At 39.2% G+C, this 13,305-nt stretch overlaps 1 protein-coding gene across 1 annotated transcript in view; it reads right to left on the reverse strand.

Moving 5' to 3' along the window:
* Window positions 1-1,297: 1,297 nt before the first annotated feature.
* The window catches only part of Ggh (gamma-glutamyl hydrolase (conjugase, folylpolygammaglutamyl hydrolase)), a 35,746-nt gene continuing 23,738 nt past the window's right edge, over window positions 1,298-13,305 (reverse strand). The window contains exons 8-9 of the mRNA XM_013009274.1: window positions 7,592-7,726; window positions 1,298-1,985 (exon numbers count right to left, since the gene is read on the reverse strand). Coding sequence (XP_012864728.1) covers window positions 1,864-1,985; window positions 7,592-7,726 — 257 coding nt within the window. The 3' untranslated portion in view covers window positions 1,298-1,863. The remainder of the gene's footprint in view (window positions 1,986-7,591; window positions 7,727-13,305) is intronic.

Below are 13,305 nucleotides of genomic sequence, written 5' to 3' on the forward strand. Positions count from 1 at the left end.
GCCTCTCAGCAACAGCAGGAGGTCTCTCATTTCCACTGATACAGTGGCATCTGCCTTGATGAGGACAGTCTTTGCTTGAAAAGCCTGGTCTTCATACTTACCCTTGAGTCCCTGCCTCTTCTTCCTGCTGGAGATGATGTATGGAAGACAGGGTGTGGGCAACACTAAAAGAGATTCTTATGGCTCCAAGTGTGGCTCAGAGTTACAGCACTTCTCTATTTTGTACAAAGCCCTTGTTTGGTCCCAAGCACTACAAAAATAGATAGATATAAATAAAAACTACAGGAAAGAAATCCTTTTATTGGAATAAGTTATTCAAGCAAGACTTCGAAAATCAATGATGGTCTTTAAAATGATAAATTTAACATGAGTGAAAAACAAGATTGTTCCTATTTTTTTTTGCATTACTCATGACCAATAGACAGTGAAATGCCTTAGAAGTGTTTAGATTCCAGTACTCATGGGAGAAAGATGAATGTAAATTGAATATGATATGACATACTATCAGTGCTCTACAAAGACAAGCAAATCTATAATAGATCCAATGCAAAGGGGTTGGAAAGAGGCCTGGTCTGGTTTGTAGTGTTAGTACATCTACCTCTTCTAGTGGTGGAAGATGATGACCTTAGTCATTCAGCTATGGCCTTAGCCATTCAGATACAAATGACCATCCAGAAACAAACTTGCCCAGAAACAATGCTCAGATCAAAAAAGTCAACCAAGGAAACATCTGACATATTTTTTATTAAAATTCTTTCTTGGATGATGACATTTATAACTATTTTTGTTTCTATATTTGTCCTTATTACCCAAAAAACATGATTTATCTCAGCATCTTCATCTGCCCCCAAAGCCATTCACAATGTCTCCCAACACCTCTCCCAGTTTCCCATTTTTTTTCTTCTCCAGTTACAGCTCTGAGAGGCACAAAACACAGACGTGTAAACACTATTTATTAAGTACAGATCAGAAGTTCCTCTTTTCTAGCCAATTGCTTCTCCTGATGGAATTCTTAAACTTCTGACTTTCAAAGTGATGGTAAGTTATAGAGAAGGGTGGAACACATAAGAGGACTATAATTAAAATGTACCAAAATAAATGTGCCATAGTTTTAAAAATTATTTTCCATGAAGAATAATTCAGTTACAAGAAATTACAGAAGGGCTGGGAATGTGTCTTAGTAGTAGAATGCCTGCCTAGCATGCATGAAGCCCTTAGTTCAATCCCTCACTACCACATAATCTGAAAAAGCCAGAAGTGGTGCTCAAGTGGTATTATTCTAGCTTTGAACAAAAGAAGCTCAAGGGCAGTGCCCAGACTCTGAGTTCAGGACTGGCAAAAAAAAAAATTACAGTCTACATTGTGTAAGGTTAAAAAGTTCAAGACACTATGTGTGTCCAATGACTGAGGTAAAACAGAGCAGGCAAGGGGATATCTGTGTATATTGCTACATATATACCACAAACATACAATGAAATACAGAAAATTCCTGATAACCAAAGAAATGAAACATCCCAGGAAAGGAGAGATAGAATTTTTAAAGTCCTTAGCAAAAATGGGAGGAGGAAATTATACAATGATTTATTTCCAGATCAATAAACCTGAATAAAAATTTATACACTCAATAAATTTATTTTTTCTAATCTTCAGGTATAAGAAGGCTTTTCTATGAAAAATACTGATTATTCATCTGTCTTGTCATTTAATTATTGCATGCAGTAAATAATCATGTTCATGATAAAGCATCAAAGCCAGTCACATACAGAAGAAATCTCTGGCTTTCTCCTATAGCCATGATTAGCAATTTATAACAGTTGACTCAAGGACTTTTCCAAAGTTGCTCTGTTGACACACTGAAGATTTTCAATCAAACATATAACATTGCTGGAATGAAGAAAAATTTTTAGTATAAACTGGAGAGAACTGATAAATCAGGGATTCCTTCTCTTCACTGGGAGACTCAAAGTGATGATTGTTTTTTCGAGCTGCAAGACAAAGAAAGTTTTTTTTTTAACTGACCATACATCAGACAAGGGCCTCATATCTAAAATATACTTAAGAGCTCAAAAAAGTAAACCCCTCAAAAATAAATCCTCAAAGAAACAATAACCCAATTAAAAATGGGTTAAACACTTAGAGAGAGACTTCTCCAAAGAAGAAATAAGAGTGGCCAATAGACACATGAATAAATGCTCAACTTCTCGGCCATAAAAGAAATGCAAATCAAAACAATATTGAGATTCCACCTTACCCCAGTTCCAAAAGGGGATACTACTACACTGTTGGTGAGAATGTAAACTTGTTCAACCACTCTAGAAAGCAGTATGGATGTTCCTCAAAAGAACACAGAGCTCCCCTATGACCCGGCAATACCATACCTGGGCATTTACCCAAGTGACCACAATCAAGACCACACTAAACCTACTAGCACAACCATGTTCATGGTTTCCCTCATTTGTAACTATTAGAATGTGCCTAGAAATCTATACATAATCCCAATGGGTACTAAAAGACAAAAAATTACACTTGGACATGATTAATTAATAGAACTTCTAAACATTCATACAATGAGACCAAAGGAAGATATTCTTAGGAGAGGATTACAAGGGCTCAATAGCTATGTGCATATGTGATCATATAAAATGATGCTTATCAAAATGAGCTCCAAGAAATGAAAACAAGAGGCTTGTCATTGTACAGTTTTTGGTTCTTTTTCTTTTTTATTGTAAAGGTGATATACAGATGTACAGATGTTAGTTACATAAGTATTGAGTACATTATTTTAGAACAGTGTCACTCCTTCCCTTATTATCTCCCACTGTTTTCCTTCCCGAATCTCTCCCCTCCAAGTTTCAACACAGTGTCTAGTGAGTTTCACTATCATATTTTAAATTTATATATATATATCTTTTTATGTATCTATCTGTATATATCTTTTTTTATTTTATTAAGATGCTGTACAGAGGGGTTACAGTTACATGAGTAAAGTAATGAGTACATTATTTTTCAATCACTGTTACCCCTTCCTTTCCTTCCTTCTTGTTGTCCCACTATCCCTTACCTCCCCCACCTCCCTTAGTACTCCTCTCCCCCCCGCCCCAAGTTGTAAAGTTCATTTCCAATATACTGTCCTATGGGTATCCTTGTTGCAATGGGTCATCCTGTGTCCTTGTTTCAGCGTTTTGTTATTCCCCTTCCCCTCCCCAGATCAGGGCACCAAAATCAAGTACAGTGACAACAGGGGATATACCATAGGGGGAAGAAGATACAAAGGAAACATCCTGATACCTTTATGGTTTGTTGAGAAAAGTTCACAATTAATAAACAGAGGTAGGTAAAATGGCCATGTACGTATTAGATTGTAAATCTAACAACAGAGGCTAAGTCCTCTTTTTACCAAAGTCCTGAGGTGATATATCACATTGAATTTCAAATTCAAAGGAGCAGCTTTCAATCCTGTCAGGACAGTTCATCCTTTTGCCCACTATTTCTGTACTTCCCCTTCCCTTCCTCAAATCAGATAAACTTACATGCAAGACAAAAGGTACACAAATCAAATATGGTGATAAAAGGGGAAAAAAGTATGGCCAATAAACACATGAAGCAATGTTCAATAGCTCTGGTCATAAAAGAAAAGCAAATCAAAACAACACTGAGACTCTACCTCACCCCAGTTAGAATAGCCATTATCAAGAAAACTAACAGTAACTGATACTGGTGGAGATGTGGCCAAAAACGAACACTTCTACACTGTTGGTGGGAATTTAAACTTGCTCAACCACTCTGGAAAGCAGTATGGAGGTTCCTCAAAAGACTAAACATAGAGCTCAGCAATCCCACACCTGGGCATTTACCCAAATGACCACAATTAAGACCATACCAAACGTACCAGCACAACCATGTGCAGTGCAGCATTATTTATCATAGCTAAGATATGGAACAACCCAGAGCCGCCCCTCCCCCGGTAGATGAATGGATCAAGAAAATGTGATATTTATACACAATGGAGTTCTATGCTTCCATGAGAAAGAATGCAATGCTCCATTCGTAAGGAAATGGAAAAAATTATATTAAGTAAAGCAAGCCAGACCCAAAGAAACACAGGCTTCATGGTTTCCCTTATTTGTAATAACTAGAATATGATATTCTCAGTAGAGGATCACAATAGCTCAATAGCTAGGTGCATATGACCATATAAAATAAAGCTTATCAAAATGAACTCCAAAAAATAGAAATAAGAAGCTTTTATAATATACTGTTTGCAGTTATTTCTTCCCCTCTCTTTAGTTTAGGCCCTGTTATCACTGTTTTTTATTTCTGTACCTTTTGTCTTGTATATAAGTTTATCTGATTTGCGGAAGGAAAGGGGAATCACAGAAATGGTGGGAAAAAGGGTGAATCAATTCAACAGCAATACTCACTAGACACTATGTTAGAAATGAACTTTACAACTTGAGGGAAGGTTAGTCAGGAGGAAAGTAGGAGAAAAGGAGGGAGGGGGTAACACTGTTCAAAAAGAAATGTTTTCTACAGGTATTTAACCAATTTTGCCAGCACCATTTACTGAAGAAGCTGTCTTTCTTTTTTTTTGGCTATTCGCAATAATTTGTGTGTGTGTGTGTGTGTGTGTGTGTGTGTGTGTGTGTGTGTATACACTATATATCATATATATATGATAATCTTATCAGATGAGCTGAAAAGCTCAAAAGCTATGTACATATGTCCATATAAGATGATGCTAAGTTCTTGATTTTGGTACCCTGAATCTTGTATATGCATTTGTCCAATCTGAGGAGGGGAAGGGGTATAACGAAACACTTAAACAAGGACACAGGATGACCCATTGCAACAAGGATACCCAGAGAACAGTATACTGAAAACAAACTTTACAACTATAGGGAGGGGGTGGGGGAGGAATGAGAAGTGGGGGAGGGGGGAGGGAAGGGATAGTGGGACAACAATAAGGGAATGGGTACCAATGATTGAAAAGTAATGTACTCATTGCCTTACTCATGTAACTGTCTGTACAGCATCTTTACAATAAAAGAAAATTTTTAAAAAAGAAATGTACTCACTACCTGACTTAAGTAACTGTAACCCCTCTATACATCACCTTTACAATAAAAAAAGAAAAAAGAAAAAATGAGTAGATGACAGGGTTTTCAAAAGACTACTGTACAATACTTCATCCAGCAATCAACAGTAAGTGAAAAAGAGGCCAGCAAGAAGAGAAATACTTCACAGAATTTCCCTCCAGTACAGGTGCATCTGATGTAGACCAGTTACTTATAGTGCCAGCAGATGAACCTGCCCTGCATCAGATCTTGTGTTGTACTTGCTCCTCAGTTCATTCAAACACATACTAAGAAAAGCCTGGGGATGATGACAGAGACAAGGCAGGGGCCTCACATTGGAGAAGTCCAGCCCGGTAAGCACACAGAAATTCACTGTGCACTGTTATCCTAGTGCATAACCACTGAGATGCTGCAAGAGCCAAAAGGATGAAGAAACTGAAGAAGAGAAAGCAGGTGGAGAATTAAGAGGTATTTTCCAGACAAGGCAGAATTACCATGGGGATGTAAAAAGTGAGAACATACACCTTGTCTTAACCTCAAAATAAAGATAGCCTCCTTTGGTATTTTGAGAGGGAAAGACAGTGGCAGATAAAGACCCAGGGGCTCCATTGATTGAAACTACAGCAAAGGGGGCTGGGAATGTGCCTTAGTGGTAGAGTGCTAGCCTAGCATGTATAAAGTCCTGAGTTTGATTTCTCAGTACCATATAAACAGAAAAACCCACAAGTGCCACTATAACTCGAGTGGTAGAGTGCTATCCTTGAGCAAAAGAAGCTCAAGGACAGTGCTCAGACCCTTAGTTCAAGCCCCAGGTCTGGCAAAAAAAAAAAAAAACTACTGCTAAGGCTGGGTGCTAATGTCTCACACATCTAATTGTAGCTATGAGAAAGATAGGATCTGGTTTGAAGCTAGGACAGGCAGGAAAGTCTATGAGATTCATCTCTACCTACCAAAATGCTGGAAGTGAAGCTGTGACTCAAGTGACTGAGCACTAGCTTTGAATAAAAAATCAAAGGGACAGTATCCTTGGTTCAAGCCCCAGAACCAAGCCCTGAGGTCAAACTCCAATACCAGTGAAAAAAAGAAAATTAAAAACACTACAGAAAAGCTACTCTGCCCATTGCTGTTCTTATTCATCCCCCATAGAGAGGACAGAAAAACAGTCCTTCAGATTAATGTCATTAGAAGAGTTTTTGTTGTTGTTTTGTTTTTAATTTGGATTTTTTGTCTTGAAACTATCCATTATCGTAAAGAAAAATGAACCCAGTAGAAAGTACTTGGCTTCCAAGTGAGAACACAGGGGAAGATAAAACCTTAGGGACAAGCTTTGAGTTAAGACAAAAAAAATCCTCCGGATGTCTTCACATGGCCCTGCCTTGAGTGCCATCCTGCCTCTTATAAGCTGTCTTAAACTCCTACCACTAACTGAAAAAAAGTACCCACTATCAAACTCTCAATTAAACGAAAGGCATAAAATACTCTGAAAATCTCTGTTCTCTCATCACCAAAAGATGGGCAACATTAGTAATTTCCTCCAGTGTGCCAGTACTTGCAGGCAGTTAGCCTCAAAGCCACATACTAGTGGGTATTGCTTTACATTACTATCCTGGAAAAATAACATGTAATTCTCACAAGTTGTTCTAATTCAGGCTTTCTCCCTAAATAAGTAATGAAGGAAAACCTAAATAAAAAGCTTCAATAACGACAGAAAATGAAAGGAATTCAACCTTCTGTTGCGTGGATGACACAAATTAACTGGCTTGGCTTTGCTTGATTACTGAAAAACTCAGCTTTAATACTTTCACGTTGTTTATTATTTGTTTTTAAATACTATGTCTAGATCTCATAGACATTTTAGGTTTTTAAAAAAAAAGATGGAAATCTAAATCTAAACAAGGGCAATTTCCTTCCAAACTATAGTAGGGCACAGAGGCTCAAGTTTGTGATCTTAGCTACTGGAAGGCAGGAGATGGTGGGATTGTGGTTTGTGGCTAGGCAAAAGCTAAGACCCTGGGGCTGGGAAGGTGGCTCAGTGGTAGAGCGCTTGCCTTGCATGCCTGAGGCCCTGGGTTCGATTCCTCAGCACCACATAAGCAAAAAGAAAAAAGCCGAAAGTGGCGCTGTGGCTCAAGTGGTAGAGTGCTCGCCTTGAGCTGAAGAGCTGAGGGACAGTGGCCAGGCCCAGAGTTCAGGCCCCACAACCGGATCAAAAAAAAACAACAAAACAAAACAAAAAGTTAAGGCCCGATCTCAACCAATGGCTGGATACTTTGACATGTGCCTGTCAGCCAAGCTTCAGGAGAAACACAGGTAGAAGGATCAAGATCCAGGCCAGTTGTGCATAAAGCAAGAACCTATCTCAAATATAAACCAATGCAAAAAGGGCTGTCAGTGGCTCACATAGTAGAGGGCCTGTTTAGTAAGTAGAAGGTGCTATGTCCAAATCCCAATAAGAATCAAAATCCCAATAACACCAAAAATCACTGAAGTGAGAAATTTATGGACCCATGTATTACCTTCAGAAACAAAGAACTCTGCTAAATAAAATGCAGTCTTCACAGCATTAGGTGCATTGGAAATGCCTTTTGAGTCCCACTCATATGGTGCTTTCTCTGGATGCCACTGGACCCCATATACTGGATATTTATATCCTGTAAGAAGAGCACAGACTAGTAAGCATTAAGAATGGCTTTAGATGTTACATTTACTTGACTTCATCATGTCCTAAATTGTTTTATATAACTCTCTACATCAAAGTATAATTGTACATATTTTTTTGGATACAAAATAATTTTTATTAGTCAATCTGAAAATTTTCAATACCATGTTACTGATTTGCATTTCTAGGTAATCATAGTAAAGTAATATAGTTCATCTTGGCATGTGCATGTATGTATATACATATGTGTATACACACATGTCCATGCCAATACTGGGACTTGATCTCTTGCTTGGCTTTCTGCCAACATCTAGAGCTCTACCACTTGAGCCACACCTCCAGCCTGGCTTTTGACTGGTTATTCTTAGGTTGAATGTGAAGAACTTTTCTGCCAGTGCTGACTTTGAACTATGATCTTCCAGGTCTCAGTCTCCTGAGCAGTTTAGGATTACAGGTGTAAACCACTAATTCAGCCTTAAAATATATTACAGTACAACAGCCAAATGTACATTTTGACTCTATTTTTAAGGGCGGTGGGAATGTTTTATGAACTGAAGCCAGGCCTTCAAATATACTGACAACTTCCACCACAGAATTGCAAGCCACAGCTTAAGTATACATTTGATTAATGACAGTTTTCCATCATGCTAGGACTGTTCCTCATTTTTCCTTCCTACATAATTTCAATGAAGTAGTATTTACTGGCATTTCCAGTGAATATACATAATCACCTCAGAAAATTCACATATTTATCTCTTGTCTTCACACATACTTTTCCTTGTGTTTATAGAACAATATTTCCCTTTTTATAAGTGTTTCTTTGGAACTACATTGATAACTACCCAGAACGTGTGGAGGAAATGAAGAGAATCAGCTACAAATAGATATGCAAGGAAAAGACTTCTGTCCTCTCACATCCCACCCTTCTTTTTCACTGGGCAACAGGTTATAAGAAGGCAAGCATTTCATTCCTGCTTTGTCAGGGTCCATACAAGGCAAAGTCCATCAAGCAGTTCTGGGCATGTGCTCCATCACTCCCAGGTCTCTCTCCTATCTCCTTTGTACTCTGTGGCTACTTTCTCTCTGACCTGGGACCCATAAGCGGGGTGACCTGGAAAGTAACTATGAAAGGTAGATATTCCGGGTTTTTTTTCTGGGATATGCAAAGCATTACTGAGAATAAAAAAATGATTTTTTTTTTGGGGGGGGGGTCTGGTCGTGGGGCCTGAACTCTGGGCCTGGGCGCTGTCCCTCAGCTCTTCAGCTCAAGGCTAGTGCTCTACCACTTGAGCCACAGCGCCACTTCCAGCTTTTTTCTTTTTTGCTTATGTGGTGCTGAGGAATTGAACCCACGGCCTCATGCATGCAAGGCAAGCGCTCTACCACTGAGCCACCTTCCCAGCCCCAAAAAATGAATGTTTTAAATGGTCAGCTTTAGTGAGGATTTAATCTGGTACACAGAGTAGTGTAAGTATATACACCAAGATCAGGAAACAGGACTGACCTTTTTTTATAACCTGCATTACTAAAAGACCAATACAGTTTCCTGAGAGTTGTGATATTCATGCCATGCCTCACTAATTGAGAACAAGAGCCTCAAGAGTGGAAAGAGAATATATAAATAGAGTATATTCCATATTAAAGGTTTTTCTGGTGCTAAAATTTTCAAATGAGTCTCACATGATAGCATAGTCAGGGGAACCAAGGAGTAGGAATACATAATAATCTTTTTCCTTTCTTTTTTTTGTTTGTTTTTGTTTTGTTGTTGTTGTTGTTATTTCTGGTCGTGGGACTTGGATTCTGGGCCTGGGCACTGTCCCTCAGCTCTTCAGCTCAAGGCAAGCGCTCTATCACTTGAGCCACAGCACCACTTCTGGTTTTCTGGTGGTTAATTGGAGGTAAGAGTCTCACAGACTTCCCTGCCTGGGCTGGCTTTGCACCTCAATCCTCAGATCTCAGCCTTCTGAGTAGCTAGGATTACAGGCATGAGCCACCAGCACCTGGCTCAATAATCTTTTATTTAAAATAGTCATTCACTCAATACCTTTACCCAAAGCTCTGGAAACAGGAGAATAAGACAAAGTTCCAACTCTGTGAGCTCTTAGTCTTCAGGAAAGACAGAACTTAACCTAATATATGTGGTAAGAGGCATTCCAACTGGGCATGGTGTGTTCATGCCTGCAACTCCAGCATTCAAAGCTAGCCCAGGTTAAAAATTATCAAGTGCACATTTCAGCAAATAAACTGATTATGATAGACATAGCTGTCATCCCAGCTATGTAGGAAGGTTAGGAAGATTGTATTGAGACAAAAACCAAGACCTGATTTGAAAAAGAGCAAAATGGGGTTGGACATGGCTCAAGTGGTAGAGTACTTTACCAAGTTCAGGCCCTGATTATAACCCCAGTATCATCAAAAAACCAACAAATAAAAATAAAAGCATAGAAGAAACTTTACCAAGGAACACAAAGCAGCAGCACAGAAGAGCAGGAGAAGGAATTATGGAGGACAAGGTCTCTTGGAGATGACAGCTGACCTGAGTCTTTCAGTATAGCTGAGAGTGTATCAGAAGCACATGGAATGGAAGAGAACTTTAAAGAAAAAAAAAATGTGAGAAACACTGCTGTGTGAAGGACAGCATGTGCTGAAGAGGTCTTAAAGGAATGGTGGGTAGAGAGGAAGGCAGGAAAGCAGGCGAAATGATAAGGTAAGTCTAGGCTCTATCCCCTACCCTCTGAGGAGCTTTGTTCAGCCTGTATGCTCAGACTTGGGGTCGCAGAGGGATGGCCAAGGCTGACTGCAATATACATTGTGGGAACATGATTAGGTGATCACAGCAACCCAGCCACAAGATATGTAATGCTGAAGGAGGATAAGGCCAGCTAGGCAGGGAGGAGGAAACACATCTAGGAAACAGGAATTGGCATGCATTTTCTAAACTAGGAGAATTGAGGGCAAGAAGGTTGGTTCCAAAGTTTCTAAATTTAGACAATGGTGATACCACTAACTGATGTTTTAAAAATAATAATAATAATAAAGGAGAGGAGGGAGCCAAGAGTGAAGAAAAAATCACTTCACATGGAGCTGACAACTTTTCCCAGAATTCTTTGCATGCTATTATTATGACCCCCCCCCCACTTATTTGACCAATGGGCTGTGGTTTGGGTCTGCTTTTCACATTAACATGCTGGAAATGATCTCCAAAGCTATATGTCGATGGTCTGTGGAGGTGGAACTTTGGGAAGTAATTAGGATGCGATGTGGACAGAAAGGTTGGTTCCTTGGCATTAGTGGCTTTACTGAGAGACAAGAAATGGCAGACATGCTTTCTCTGTCTTGCCAGGTGACACATTCAGCCATGTTATCGTGTAGCCAGTAAGTACCAGAGCCATTTCTTCGATTTGTCCAGCCTCCAGAACCATGAGTTCAATATAGCTGTTTCTAGTGAATTATCTACTCACTGGTATCCAGCAACAGAAAACTGACTAAAACACAGTAATACAGCCAATCTTTGAATCCTACTTAATTCTAGCTTTTTTTATTCCAGCACCCCGTCTCCCGGGTAGCTCTACCTAGCCTCACCAGCCAAAGACGAAAGCAAGAAGTCCATTTGGCACACAAAGCAGATAGATGGAGACTCCTACCCCTCCTTTGCCAGGCACCTTTCCTGCTTCTAGATTCTCCCAGCATCTCCCTGTCTGCCCCTTCCCATCAAGCTCTGTTCACAAGAGATCGCATGTAAGTGTACAGTCCTTCTGGGAGAGGTCCATAAAACATTTCCTGTTAGGGCTTCCAGGTAAATCATCACCTAGCTATGCATGTCAAGGCATCTATTGTTACCTAGTTAACTGTATACAACCAACCACATTCTTCTTTGGACATAAAGACCCAAAAGCAATACACCAAAAGAAATATTCAAGACTGGTATATGTACGCACAGACAGACATATATTTAGTAGAAAAAATAAAACACCTAGCAGGTTCTTTGGCTGTCTTCAAATCTAAGCTACTTAGAAGGTAGAGACTGGAGAATAGCTGTTCAAGTCAGCCCAGCCATCTCAACTTAATGGCTTGGTGGCTGGGTGTGGTGGAATATATCTGTTAACCCGGCTATGAAGAAAACACAGTGGCTGGGTGAAGGGGCATTTACCTGTCATTCCCAGTCATGAGGGAGCTTAGGCCATCCTGGCATAAGAAAGAGTGACCCAACCTTGAAAATAATCAGTGCAAAAGGAATTGGAGATATAGAATAAGTGGTAGAATTTCTGCCTTCAGGTATGATGCCTGAATTCAATCCCCGTGTGCTGCCAGGGAAAGGCAAAGGGAAAAAAGAAAAAAGAAAGAAAAGCATTGGTATATCTTAACAAAATTCCTAACATATCCAGCCATTCTAAATATTCATGTGGTTCTACCTTACTGGAAATATGTCTCAAATGGTAGATCGCTAGCCTAGCAATCTTGAGGCCTTGCGTTCAAATCCTATGGCCATCAAAAAAAAAAAAAAATGCACTTAATTCTACCTCACCAGAAACTGCCTGGATAGAGTATATTTAACAGCTTAACAGGTTTACTAACATTTACTAACATGTGTCACTGTTTGCAGCTAATATTCCAGTCTGAAAAAATAAATGTTACTGTGTTAAACTCTACATTACTGTGTGTGTGTGGGTGCGCGCATGCATGCGCACCAGTACTGGGGCTTGAACTCAGGGCCTAGGTGTTGTCCCTTAGCGTTTTTGCTCAGGACTAGTACTTGAGGCACAGCTCCCACCCTGGCTTTTTGCTAATTAATTGGAGATAAGAGTCTCAGGACTTTCCTGACTGGTTTTGAACTGCAATCCTGAGTAGCTAGGATTAGAGGTATGAGCCACCAGTGCTCAATATGACTTTTATTGAAAGACAAACAGCTTCTGGGACAATTCTTTAAGGCATCATTATCCATTAGGGTTTAATTTTTCTTACTGTGACTCATGGAACATATAGAGTTAATTGGTGATAAAAGCTCAGGTCATATAATGACCACTATTTTCTCTATATTCTTCTCAATTTTTATTTGTTTCAACTCTTTTGTCTAAAATTTCTAAAATTGCAAAAAATGAAAACATTATTTGAAAAAATATGAGAAAACATACATATAAATATATATGCTTATATATATATAATTATACACACACAAACACACACACACACACAGCTTAGGAAACAAAATAGATACCTGATTATCCAATTATCCATTAACCAGATCAGAACATTAAACATGACTAATAATTCAAAAGTCCCCCAAAAATCCCGACACTGTACTATGTTCCTGTCAACCTAGAGAGTTTTACTGCAATAAATTACCCATATTGCAGCATTATTTACCATAGCTAAGATATGGAACCAACCCAGATGCCCCTCAGTAGATGAATGGATCAAGAAAATGTGGTATAAATGGAATTCTATGCCTCCATCAGAAAGAATGACATTGCCCCACTTGTTAGGAAATGGAAAAACTTGGAAAAAATTATATTAAGTGAAGTAAGCCAGGCCCAAAGAAACATAGGTCCCATGGTTTCCCTTATTTGCAAT

Source organism: Dipodomys ordii, unplaced genomic scaffold (genome assembly GCF_000151885.1).
Source record: "Dipodomys ordii isolate 6190 unplaced genomic scaffold, Dord_2.0 Scaffold9, whole genome shotgun sequence".
NCBI classification, from domain to species: Eukaryota; Metazoa; Chordata; class Mammalia; order Rodentia; family Heteromyidae; genus Dipodomys; species Dipodomys ordii.